At 41.4% G+C, this 12,406-nt stretch overlaps 1 protein-coding gene across 1 annotated transcript in view; it reads left to right on the top strand.

The window, feature by feature from the left end:
• GPC4 (glypican 4) overlaps positions 1-11,777 on the top strand; it is a 114,320-nt gene extending 102,543 nt beyond the window's left edge. Inside the window, exons 4-9 of the mRNA XM_004064885.5 lie at positions 1,314-1,479; positions 6,607-6,737; positions 6,843-6,989; positions 7,900-8,036; positions 9,430-9,605; positions 9,701-11,777. Coding sequence (XP_004064933.1) covers positions 1,314-1,479; positions 6,607-6,737; positions 6,843-6,989; positions 7,900-8,036; positions 9,430-9,605; positions 9,701-9,903 — 960 coding nt within the window. The 3' untranslated portion in view covers positions 9,904-11,777. The remainder of the gene's footprint in view (positions 1-1,313; positions 1,480-6,606; positions 6,738-6,842; positions 6,990-7,899; positions 8,037-9,429; positions 9,606-9,700) is intronic.
• The last annotated feature ends 629 nt before the right edge of the window (positions 11,778-12,406 follow it).

Genomic DNA, 12,406 nt, shown 5'->3' with positions numbered 1-12,406 from the left:
CCATATGGTGTCCCTGTTTGTTTGTTTGTTTCTTTCTTCCTTTCTTTCTTTTTCTTTCTTCCTTTCCTTTCCTTTCCTTCTTCCTTTCTTCCTTTCTTTCTTTCTTTTGAGACAGAGTCTCACTCTGTCACACAGGCTGGAGTGTAGTGGTGAGATCTCGGCTCACTGCAACCTCCGTCTCCCAGGTTCAAGCAATTCTCCTGCCTCAGCCTCCTGAGTAGCTGGGACTACAGGCACACACCACCATGCCCGGCTAATTTTTGTATTTTTAGTAGAAACGGGGTTTCACCATGCTGACAAGGCTGGTCTCGAACTCCTGACCTCGTGAACCGCCCACCTCGGCCTCCCAAAATGCTGAGATTACAGGCGTGAGCCACCGTGCCTGGCAACTGGTATCCCAGTTTCTGCCTGATGTTTAAGCCCCTCTAAATTCTGGCCACACGCATACTCTTGTGCACCTGACCTTATTTCCCACAATTCCCCAACCCCATTCTGAGATGCAGTGATATGTCCTGTACTCTCCTACAGGTTTTGTTCATTTCATTGAACTTAACTCAGGATGCTCTCCCTTTGTTCGACCACTTAAGTCCAGCCCCTTTCTTGAAAATTTAACCGAAGCCCCACCTCTTTCATCAAGTGTTCTGTGAACACTCTGTGCTTTAGTACTCCCAAGCCTTGGAAAACCTTCACACACCCCCTAAGTTTAAGATTACTCATATTCTGCCTTGTAGAATATATTAACTTTGCCTTCTGCACAGTTCTTGGCACAGAACAGAAGACACCGTAGGTACCCTTCTAAACCTTAATTTGGGGTTAGAGTTCAAAGGACAGCCTTGTAGTCAATGTAATGCAGAAGAAGATGTGCTTCTGTTCCAGTCTGGCAAAGACAAACACTGATGGTTGAGGCTATTAGCAGGACGTGCATGGTGGGCACATGAAGATAGTCTCCTCCACTGCATTTCATGGCTCACCCTGCATAGTTATTTGTGAAAGGATTTTGAGATAATTGAGCAATTTATGTGTGTGTGAGAGAGAGACTCCAGGAGGGAAGGGGGTGGGGGAGGAATGGGTGTTTACAGGGTGGGAGTTGGTGCACCTTGTTTGTTTCGGGTCATCTCCCTCCTCTCCCCTGTCCCAACACGTATCTTTTATCTAATCTATGTCTTCAGGAGGCAGTCCAGGCTTACTAATTGTGATCAATCACAACTCATTCTTAAGTTCATGGCCAAGCCTTCAGTGTCAATGTGATAGAAGCAATTTCTGTCTCTATTTTAGCCCCGCCACTACTGTCTTTTTTTCTTTTCACACATTAGGTAAACCCCACAGCCCAGTGTACCCATGCCCTGTTGAAGATGATCTACTGCTCCCACTGCCGGGGTCTCGTGACTGTGAAGCCATGTTACAACTACTGCTCAAACATCATGAGAGGCTGTTTGGCCAACCAAGGGGATCTCGATTTTGAATGGAACAATTTCATAGGTGAGCAAGTGGTTAACATATTTGTGTTGCTGGAGATAGCTTAGCTTCCAGTCACAAGGAATGTTGTAATTGGCAGCTATGAAATTTGTTTGTTTAAGTGTTAGTTATTTAGTGTTTGTCAGAATCCTGACTATGCTCAACTACTTTGAGAATAGTAAAAACATTACTACAAGTGAATGTTCCCTCAAACTAACGGTGGCATTTCTGAAGGTAATAGATACAGTGGCTGCCAGGTTTTAATAATGAGAAAATGCCTTTTTCTTGGAGAGAGTCTCTTTCTGTCACCTAGGCTGGAGTATAGCAGCACAATCATAGCTCTATGTAACCTGAAACTCCTGGGTTCAAGCAATCCTCTCACCCTCAGCCCCCCAAAAGCCCTGGGATTATAGGCATGAGCCACTCCCTGAGAAAGTGTCTTTTTGATATTTCCCCCCTGAAAGTCAGTTGTGTTTATGATTATAGGCTTGTATCCATGTAAATGCTGGAGTACAGTCCTCATGGAGTTGTAAAAGTGGCTTTTAAAATGTTATATCTATTACACTGCAACTAAATCTTCTGCAAACCGGCCAGATATGCATTTGTTATTTGGATCAGGTGAAATCTGATTGAGAAATTCAGGGATTCTGTTTCTGTACACCATTTAGCAATAGTAGTCTGCTCTGGTGAGAGTGGAAGGACTTTAGCCCTGAGAATTTAAGGGATATGTATTCCTGCATATATATTCCACCTAGAAAACCATTCTCGGAACCCAGACAGCAATGTAAATGAAGTGGCCAATTGCTGAGAGGGTTAGTTATGATTTTGGGGAAAGGACAAATTAAGGAGAATTTAAATGTCCAGTTGTCAATTACCTTGATGCCTGAAGCAACAGTAACCAGTGTTGAAGTTCCTTATGCTGAGTATTAGTAGGACCGCACACACATACTAACAGCTCACAAAAAGAAACTCACATTTTTCCCCACCCTAGTCACCTTTGCATAATTGCCGAATTTGAGTGTCTTTATAAGCACCTGTTTTTCACTTATTTGTCCAAATCATGGGAACACGTATGCAGTATTCTGGCTTGTTTTTTTTGAGGGGAGGTGAGGGGTGTTAAGATTGGGGAATGCTTTTTAGTCTGTGTGAGAGCTAATTACCATATTAACTCCGTTTGAAAGTGCATCGATAAATTGGCTCCAACAGATTCTTAAGAACACTGACACAGGGGGATAAAAAAAGATGTGAATATTAAGCACTTCAGCACAATTGTAGCCTAAATAGCTCAGAGCTAGAAGACCTGAAAAAATCTTCTACACACAGAAAAGCAGAATCTCATGAAAGGGAAGGCATAAGACCAGCAAAGACATACAGGCCAAATGGCACATCATGCCCAGAATGAAGCCATGGGAGAAATTGTTGATTCAAAATATTTCTCATGGAAGTAAAAACCCATAGAATTTCCAGATCTAAAGTCGCTGTTTTTGTTTTCTCTCTCTCTCTTTAATCCCACACTCATCCCCACACCCAAATGTCAAGTTTGCAGTTCACTTTTGCAAAATTGAATTTTTAAAGAAAGTTGGTGATCCTTTTCAATTTCCCCTATAATTCACTGTTTCTCCAGGCAAGGTAGTAGAATTTGCCATATGGTACAAAAAAGTGTATGGTGACAGTGATCGAATTTTGCTAACTTTTCTACAGACACATTGGGAATGGAATGCAGAAGGGCATGGCCCTTGCCACTATTTTGATACTCTAACATGTCTAGCAGCAACTATAACTAAACTCATATCCTTATATTAAAATACAAATGCTCCTACGTGTTTTTCCTGGAGTTTACAGGTCCATATCAAATCAAAACCACACTCTGGCTTTCTTAATTGATGTTTTAAATCAGTTACTCGAAAACAAAGAGGACTTAAGTTGCTGTTGTTGTTCTTGTTGTGCATTTTTAAAATTACATTTGTTATCTTTGAAGAAACAAAATTAAACCCAAGTAGAAGTTGATAGGATTTCTGAATCGATTTTTCCCTAGTTATTTTAAGTGATAACTTTTCGGAGGGATGAGGTATATAATTGTATCTAAACTTTGTTTTTAATGGGTATACTATTCTTTATTTCTAATAAGCAGATATAAAAGACCAGGAGTAATAGACATTGTTAATCTCCAGTGCTTTTTCATGAATTTTTCACAAGGGTTTAATTAATCTGCTTTGTGTTTGTAGAATTCAGTCCCAATTTACATGCCTCTGCTGTAAATTCTTTTTTTATTTCTTGTCTCTCTCTCTCTTTTTTTTTTCTGTTTGCAAGGAATTTTTCTTTCCCCTTTAAATGACTGCAGCTAATGAATGGTCAAGGGCTTTTTCCCCCTTCTTTAAATCAGATCTTGGGGTTAAGTCGGGAAACTGCCTTTTGTTCTTCCAGTCAGGTCGGGAGGCTGAAAATGTGGGTTTCTGATTATTGGCAGCACAATGCAAAAGGAATCGCTTTCCCTAGTGAGAAGGGGATGCTTTGTTGCTGGGGGTATGGGGGGAGACTCAGTGCCAGTGTCTTGAGCACTGAAATCATGCAGTTGGACTAGACCCTTTAAGAGACTAAGGATGAACTGGTTTTCCAAATCCGTCTTCTTGTTGCCATGCTCTTCCTCTCCTCTCTTAACTGCATCTGCAACTGGCCATGAATTGAGACCCTTTAGTAAATGTTGAAGTCTTGTCAGCCTTTTATCGGGATGGATCCAAATAGTTAAAACACCTTAGAACTTGGTTTTATAAGAAGCTGGTTTATATGAAACCTTCACTTGGAAATATAAACCAAATACCTCCCTTGCCCCCACCAACAAAAGTCAGTTTCTGGAGAATCATAAATTATGCTAAGGTGCAACTTGTTCTCCATCACATACTGTAGCTGTGTTAACACTCATTTGACTCAGGGCCAACCCTATTAATGTCGCATGTTGCTGCCAGTGGGAATTTAGTATTGGGATTGCTGGCGGGGACACCAGCCAGGTCCTGGCAGGAGGCAGGAACCAGTCAGATATCCCGCAAACAAGGGCCTCCGTGGCTCGTATCAGCCAGAAGAAAACCCAAACTCCAAACCAATCATCTTTGGCTTTCTCTTGAGGCTTCTTATCAGGGCTGGCTGCTGTTACAGAAGAGCCAATTGATAGCCAATCATGACTTCCTCCAGGGGTTAGAGGCAGCTTTGGCTCCCGGGCTGCAGACTGCAGGCAGAATGCTCTTCAGTTGCATTCTTCAGCTGCGCAACACGCAACGCCATGGCACCGGCCCCAACAAAGGCCCAGCTTCCCCCTCCATTCCCAGGCTCTTGTGTATAGCCGGCTGGCTCAGAGTTTACAAAGACGCCAAACAGCCAGAAGAATTGGGGTTTATGTTTCCTTTCAGTCTTTCACAAACACATTAGTGATCTGGCCATTCCTTGCCACTAGGGGAATAAGGAGTTACAAAATGCACTGGGTGTTGTTGTTGTTGTTGTTGTTGTTGTTGTTGTTGTTGTTATTTAAACGTCTGCATTTTAGATGTTTATTTTCTGTCTATTCATAATATTTTTATTGGGAGCAGGTGATTTCTTCTTAGCTTACGAAGGAATGTGCTTTCTGTACGTGGCAGCCCTGATGATTTGACAATGATGAACACATTTAAGTTGTGCTCCACTTGTTTACAAAAGTCTCCTTTTGCTAGCACATCAAAAGCACTTTTTTTCTCTCCTGTAGTACAATGGTATATTCATGCTTTCAGCCCTTACTTAGAGTTAGAAGCATCACTTGATTGGCGCTTACCACAATGCATTCTGAAACTTCATTTGTTATTACTGTTTTAAAAATTGCATTTCATGGAAATCTATTTGTGGTTTGTGACATAGGAATTGTAGTTTAGAGAAATGACCCCGTGCATTAAAATGTTGTGTAGCATTTGTTCTAGGTTGAAGGTGAAAGCTTGATGACTAGATTTGGTTTCATTGATATGCTGATGCCTATGCTGCTTTCCACTAGAAAGCTTAGATAGAAGCTCAGCTGGGGGCTGCAATTGTCAGCGGTGTTCTTTGGGAAGGACACAATCTTCCGGAAACTAGCCCTTCTTTCAAGTAACCATCTTTGCACTACCTGAAGATGATAGATAATGTGGGTCTAACTCCTTTCTTGCCATGCACTAAGCACTAGAGTGTAAAGGGGGGATAAACAAGTTTAAAAGTTCACTGTTTGTCGTTAATGAAGCATCCTTTTTGTCATTTGGGGTTTTCATTTCCAAGTTCTTCTAATTTTGTAAAACAGGTAGCAGACAAAAATACTAAGCCTCATAATCCTAAGAAACATATATGGCAAGAAAACAAAGACAATGTATTTTATTGAAGCGATTCAGTGCTTACTGGAAAATGCCATGCTACTCCAGAGTCTAAAGCAGGATAATCGGTGAAGATATGTACTGTGAGCCCACTAATTTTGTGTACTGTGTCTTGTGTCATCTTCTCACTTGCAAAAAAAAAAGGAGGTACATGCCTTAAGATAAATTGAAGCCATTGTATTTGCAATGAGAAGTTTTTCTTAATACAAAAATTGGATTATTCAAAGTTTTATTATTTGAAAAGTCATTAGAATTCCTAGGAACCCTTTCATTTGTATTATCCAACGGTGCACTCAAGGATCTGAGGGGTTTTGTTTTTAAAAACGAAAGAAAAGAATTAATATGCCAGCATCTTAACTGATTTATGTTTTTGACTCTTGTAAATGGAATGTGAAACGAGAAGATCCTAGGGAAGTCTCTGGGAGAACTGGCATGTTATTTTGTCTCCAGCCTTAGGTTTGTCATCTGGGAGCTAACTAAGAGCCTTACAGTGACAGTGGCTGACACACGAATAATCAGTATTGAGGAAAGTTCCTGATTGGGTTTCCTTGCTGTAGAACTAAGCCTTCATCTGGCCATTTCACACTTTAGAGAGCTAGTGATACATAGTGACTAAATGCAGTTTGGTGTAAGGGAAATAGATATAAAAACAAGAATTCATTATGATCCATGCCTTACTTCCCCTGCCCCCATGCAGGAAACAGACAGAAAAAAAAATCAGATTGATTTACCCAAGGCCAAACTAATGATTGACTTTTTATGCTGTATTGTTCTTCCCCAAACCTCATATTAGATGCTATGCTGATGGTGGCAGAGAGGCTAGAGGGTCCTTTCAACATTGAATCGGTCATGGATCCCATCGATGTGAAGATTTCTGATGCTATTATGAACATGCAGGATAATAGTGTTCAAGTGTCTCAGAAGGTAATGAAGGCAGGATGCTGGAAAGGGGAGCTAGGGACCTCCCCCACCTCCGCCTCCCGCCTTGGGAGTGACTTCCCTAACATGACGACACTTACTCTAATGCAGGTTTTCCAGGGATGTGGACCCCCCAAGCCCCTCCCAGCTGGACGAATTTCTCGTTCCATCTCTGAAAGTGCCTTCAGTGCTCGCTTCAGACCACATCACCCCGAGGAACGCCCAACCACAGCAGCTGGCACTAGTTTGGACCGACTGGTGAGCGTTTTGGCAGGAAGGGCCGTGTTTAATGACAAAGAACTGAAAACTCTTGCTCAAAATGAATTTTTAGCTGGAAGGCTAACAAGTGTGGGTCTTTCAGGTGTCACTTTTCAAGCAAATAGGATGTGGATATCAGTCAATCTGCCTGTCCCATTTTCTAGCCCAGAAAGTTCCTGGGTAGTCAGGGAGTTATGATGCAATAAGTCTTGTCTCAAAATTTCTCTTTAGATTCACCATGCATTTATTGAACATCTACTATGTGCCCATCACCGTGCTAGGCACAGAGAAGCTCAGAGAAATAAGGCAGATCCTTGTTCTCAAAAGGCACCAACAAGGAGGCAAAGAGGGAGAAGTAGATGTTCCAGGCTTATTAACATAAAATGATATTTAGTAAAAGCTGAGATGGGAGAAGAGTGAGTAACTGTAGGCAAATTGCTTTATCCACAGTAATATGCTAAAAAATGTAAGAAACTATTCCTACAGTAGTAGGAACACAGAAGAGGGAGCCTGAGGAGACAGGGATGGAGAGAAAGAGCAATAGCAGCTATGTTTCACAGAGTGCATAATATACATGCTTGATCCTGACTCTAAAAGCCTTAGGAGAAGAGACTGCATGTTATCTTTGTGCCTACAGGGCATGGAGACTGGTAGGCCTCAGATGGTACTTACAATGAGGTGGACAAGGGGTCTAGGCCACTCCTTTGGAGCTTGCATTTCAACTATTCATTTGAGTGGTTTTGTACTTCTAAGATATAAATTGGAGTTGCATCTTCCTCTTCTAATTAAAGTTGAAAATGAATTGCATATCACTCTGGAGATACTTTGGAAATGGCCAGAAGGCACACTTGTAGGTAGTTTTGTCTTGTCTTACAATGATCTTTTTTTGTTGTTGTTGTTTCATAATTAGGTTACTGATGTCAAGGAGAAACTGAAACAGGCCAAGAAATTCTGGTCCTCCCTTCCGAACAACGTTTGCAACGATGAGAGGATGGCTGCAGGAAACGGCAATGAGGATGACTGTTGGAATGGGAAAGGCAAAAGCAGGTTAGTGTCTGTTGAATGAATTTGAAGTCTCTCCCTTCCTAGATGCCTGGGTGACCTTCAGAGAGGGTTCTCTCAATTGTCAACCGAGGCATCAGGAAGCAATTCACAGTAGGTAGCAACAACATGGAAGGCTTCTAGGCATTCTTAGGAACAGGCTTTGCACTAGGAGTGTTGAGAAGGCACCCAGTTACTTACAAAGAGTGCTGAGTCAAAAGTTTGACAGTAGTTATAGTCTCGTATTAGGGCTGTTCCAATAGTGTCATTATTTTTAAAATATTTAATGCTTGTGGCTCTTTGTCCAATGGCCTAGCCTCACAAATAACCAGTTCTCAAAGGTTCCATTCTCTGACTTGATGCCCTGTGTCCCTCCCTTAGACGCTCAGTAACTTAGAGAAGTACCCATACTTTTTTTTGTTTGTTTGTTTGAGATGGAGTCTCGCTCTTTTGCCCAAGCTGGAGTGTAGTGGCGCAATTTCGGCTCACTGCAACCTCCACCTCCCGGGTTCAAGTGATTCTCCTGCCTCAGCCTCCTGAGTAGCTAGGACTACAGGTGCCTGCCACCATGCCTGGCTAATTTTTTTTTTTTTTTGTATTTTTAGTAGAGACGGGGTTTCACCATGTTAGCCAGGATGGTCTTGATATCCTGACCTTGTGATCCGCCTGCCTCAGCCTCCCAAAGTGCTGGGATTACAGGTGTGAGCCACCGCACCCAGCCAGTACCCATACTTCTTTACTTCAACCCACCATCCTCCTCAAGAGGGATAGCTAGCTTGCTTCCTTCCTTCCTTCCTTCCTTCCTTCCTTCCTTCCTTCCTTCCTTCCTTCCTTCCTCCAACAGAGTATCACTGTCACCCTGCTAGAATTCAGTGGCACAATCTTGGCTCATTGCAACCTCACTGCAATCTCAGCTGCTGGAATGCAGTGGTGCAACCTTGGCTCACTGCAACCTTCGCCTCCTGGGTTCAAGTGATTCTCCCGTGTCAGCTTCCTGAGTATCTGGGATTACAGGCACACACCACCACACCCGGCTTATTTTCATATTTTTAGTAGAGACAGGATTTCGCTATGTTAGCCAGGTTGGTCTCGAATGCCTGACCTCAAGTGATCCACCCACCTCAGCCTCCAAAAGTGCTGTGATAGCTTTGAAGAAGGTTTCCATCAAATTGGAGAAATAAGGAATCCACAGGAACAAGAAAGATTAGAGTTCATTAGGAATTGAAGAACTTCCATCTAATTTTGCTTAGTGGAAATACTAGAATCTAGCAGAAGTATTTGATAACCTCTTGTATAATCTTCATAATCTTCATGCCTGTAATCCCAGCACTTTGGGAGGCAGACAGATAAAATCTTTTCGCTTTATGAATCATCTTACTGGGGTCATTTTACATTCCAGGTACCTGTTTGCAGTGACAGGAAATGGATTAGCCAACCAGGGCAACAACCCAGAGGTCCAGGTTGACACCAGCAAACCAGACATACTGATCCTTCGTCAAATCATGGCTCTTCGAGTGATGACCAGCAAGATGAAGAATGCGTACAATGGGAACGACGTGGACTTCTTTGATATCAGTAAGCATTTGTGGTTTGAAAGTACAAATTGCTCTTGTATGCCTTCTGATGAGAACAAGTGGAATGAAATTTCTATTCCATTTTTTTTAAACTAGGTGATGAAAGTAGTGGAGAAGGAAGTGGAAGTGGCTGTGAGTATCAGCAGTGCCCTTCAGAGTTTGACTACAATGCCACTGACCATGCTGGGAAGAGTGCCAATGAGAAAGCCGACAGTGCTGGTGTCCGTCCTGGGGCACAGGCCTACCTCCTCACTGTCTTCTGCCTCTTGTTCCTGGTTATGCAGAGAGAGTGGAGATAATTCTCAAACTCTGAGAAAAAGTGTTCATCAAAAAGTTAAAAGGCACCAGTTATCACTTTTCTACCATCCTAGTGACTTTGCTTTTTAAATGAATGGACAACAATGTACAGTTTTTACTATGTGGCCACTGGTTTAAGAAGTGCTGACTTTGTTTTCTCATTCAGCTTTGGGAGGAAAAGGGACTGTGCATTGAGTTGGTTCCTGCTCCCCCAAACCATGTTAAACGTGGCTAACAGTGTAGGTACAGAACTATAGTTAGTTGTGCATTTGTGATTTTATCACTCTATTATTTGTTTGTATGTTTTTTTCTCATTTCGTTTGTGGGTTTTTTTTTCCAACTATGATCTCGCCTTGTTTCTTACAAGCAAACCAGGGTCCCTTCTTGGCATGTAACATGTACGTATTTCTGAAATATTAAATAGCTGTACAGAAGCAGGTTTTATTTATCATGTTATCTTATTAAAAGAAAAAGCCCAAAAAGCAGTAAAATTTCCATTTCTCCCTGTTATTTTAGTTGCCTTATCTGGAGAGACGTGGAGGTGATTTTCTTTTTTTTAAATTATTATTAGGACAGAATGTGAGGGCACAAGCAGGCTTCTGAGCCACTTGTCAGATTGTATTCAAAGCATCAATCCAAGAAGAAGGTTATATGTACTTCATTTATTGGTGATAGTTGGAAGAGACTGCAGACTACTGCTTTGAATGAGTTGAATTACGTAAGCTAAGATCACTATAGGTCCATTTCTTGAACCCACTTATACATAAAATGTAACCCATTTAGAAAAAGATTCTGGATATCATCCCCCTTGAAAGATAGAAAGCATTCAGGATGTCCCAGTTATCACATGTTCACACTTGGGTTTAGGGGTGTTTTTTTTTTAAACCAGGCAGGTTAGCTAGCCCACCCTGTGCTAGTTTTCATGTTCACACTGACCCTATTTGAATTAATATCCTAATGGCAGCAATAAGTGACCAGCAATCTCATTTAATCCCCTTTGTTAGAGTGGTCGAGATTTCAAACCCAACTATGTACAGGGAGCTGTCTGAGAGCTAGCCAGAACTGGGGTACAGCCTGGGCTCAGGGAATAGCTGTCAACACTCGGGCAAAGTTTTTGTCTGTGCATGTGTATCTCCATTTGTTTTGGGATCCCAGTTTTTGTTTTAAGAGAGTATAAGGTGTCTCATTTGAGTCTTTTTCTTACCCAGCCCCCTCTTATCAGTAAAACAAAGGACTTGCCATGGTTCACAGCAATGTGCTACGATCCAAGATATCAGCCAAGGAGCCCACTTAGGGGAGAACTAGGTGTCCAGATTTTTGTATGTGTTGTTTTTCTTGGGGGGTGGGGTGGGGTGGGAGTAGGTAGAGCTGAGAATACTACATCTTAGTGGTGACCTTTAGCCACGTGGGTGAAGTGGCAAAGGCCATGGCCATATCTGTTGTCCCAGGCCAAAGACTAACAACTGCCTTGGGAATCCCTTCCTTGTGTCCTTACCAAATGATAGCTCATAAAACTCTGATAATGTAACAAATCACTTTCAAAGGAGTTCCCAGAAGTCTTCAGAAAGACTAAAATTCTGTCTCTTCCTGCTTTAGACAGCCATTAAGATCCCAACTAATTTTACCGAACCTAAAACCCACAAAGAGGTTGTTTGTGTTATTGTTCAATCTTCAATTGTAAGAGTAATTCTCTATTTTTATATTGAAACATAATTACTTGATAGCTCAGGGTCTACATTTCATTCAACTTTTTACACCAAATTCTGCAGAGTGGTCAAAATGGAATATTGGGGGCTGTTGTAAACAGAGGCTTAATTTTATTAGAAGTAGCCAGTTATTTATTAAAGCATGATGTTAATAAAATAGGCATATTCTGGCTGGTGTGTATAAGTGTTTTTTTTTAAACAAATCAGAAGACATAAAATTGAAAAGGCACTCCATTTATATATGAGGGAAAATAGATTGTAAATAGCTAAGGGGCCTTGTGAGAACTTGGAAAATGTGCTGATACTTAGTAACTACCTCAGTTGTGAGGAATTTCCTTTTTAGCTTAGACTGCTATTACTTTTACTTGGTAGAAATGAATCTGGTCTCCAAAATATGGCTCAGAGAGTTATCCCCATAGACCTTGTTAGATTGTTTTTAATTTAAAACCTTGAACTCTGCCCAGCTGTTTCCTTCCAGTCAAATTCTCTAAACCAATAACATTTTCCAAATTAAGTATTCTTGAAGGTTCTTCTGAACTCTTACTGATTTGTTTTCTTTCTTTGCATTTTTTCCTGTTACTCTTTTATTATTTAAATTGTCTCTTGCTTTTGAACTTCAACTATGAAATAAACAAATCATAGATTTTTCCATTCAGGTCTGACTGGATAACTCTTGGCTTCTAACCAGCTGGCAAGCTCACCCCCACTCCCCAAAAAAGAAGAAAGGCAAGTTGAATATTTTAAAACCTTAAGAGTTTGGAGTATGAAGTAGAATAAAAGCCTTGTTAGGAGAAGACCT

The sequence above is a fragment of the Gorilla gorilla genome, chromosome X (genome assembly GCF_029281585.2).
Source record: "Gorilla gorilla gorilla isolate KB3781 chromosome X, NHGRI_mGorGor1-v2.1_pri, whole genome shotgun sequence".
Taxonomy (NCBI): domain Eukaryota; kingdom Metazoa; phylum Chordata; class Mammalia; order Primates; family Hominidae; genus Gorilla; species Gorilla gorilla.
The sequence above is the reverse complement of the archived record's forward strand: the minus strand, read 5'-3'. Positions and strand labels throughout refer to the sequence as shown.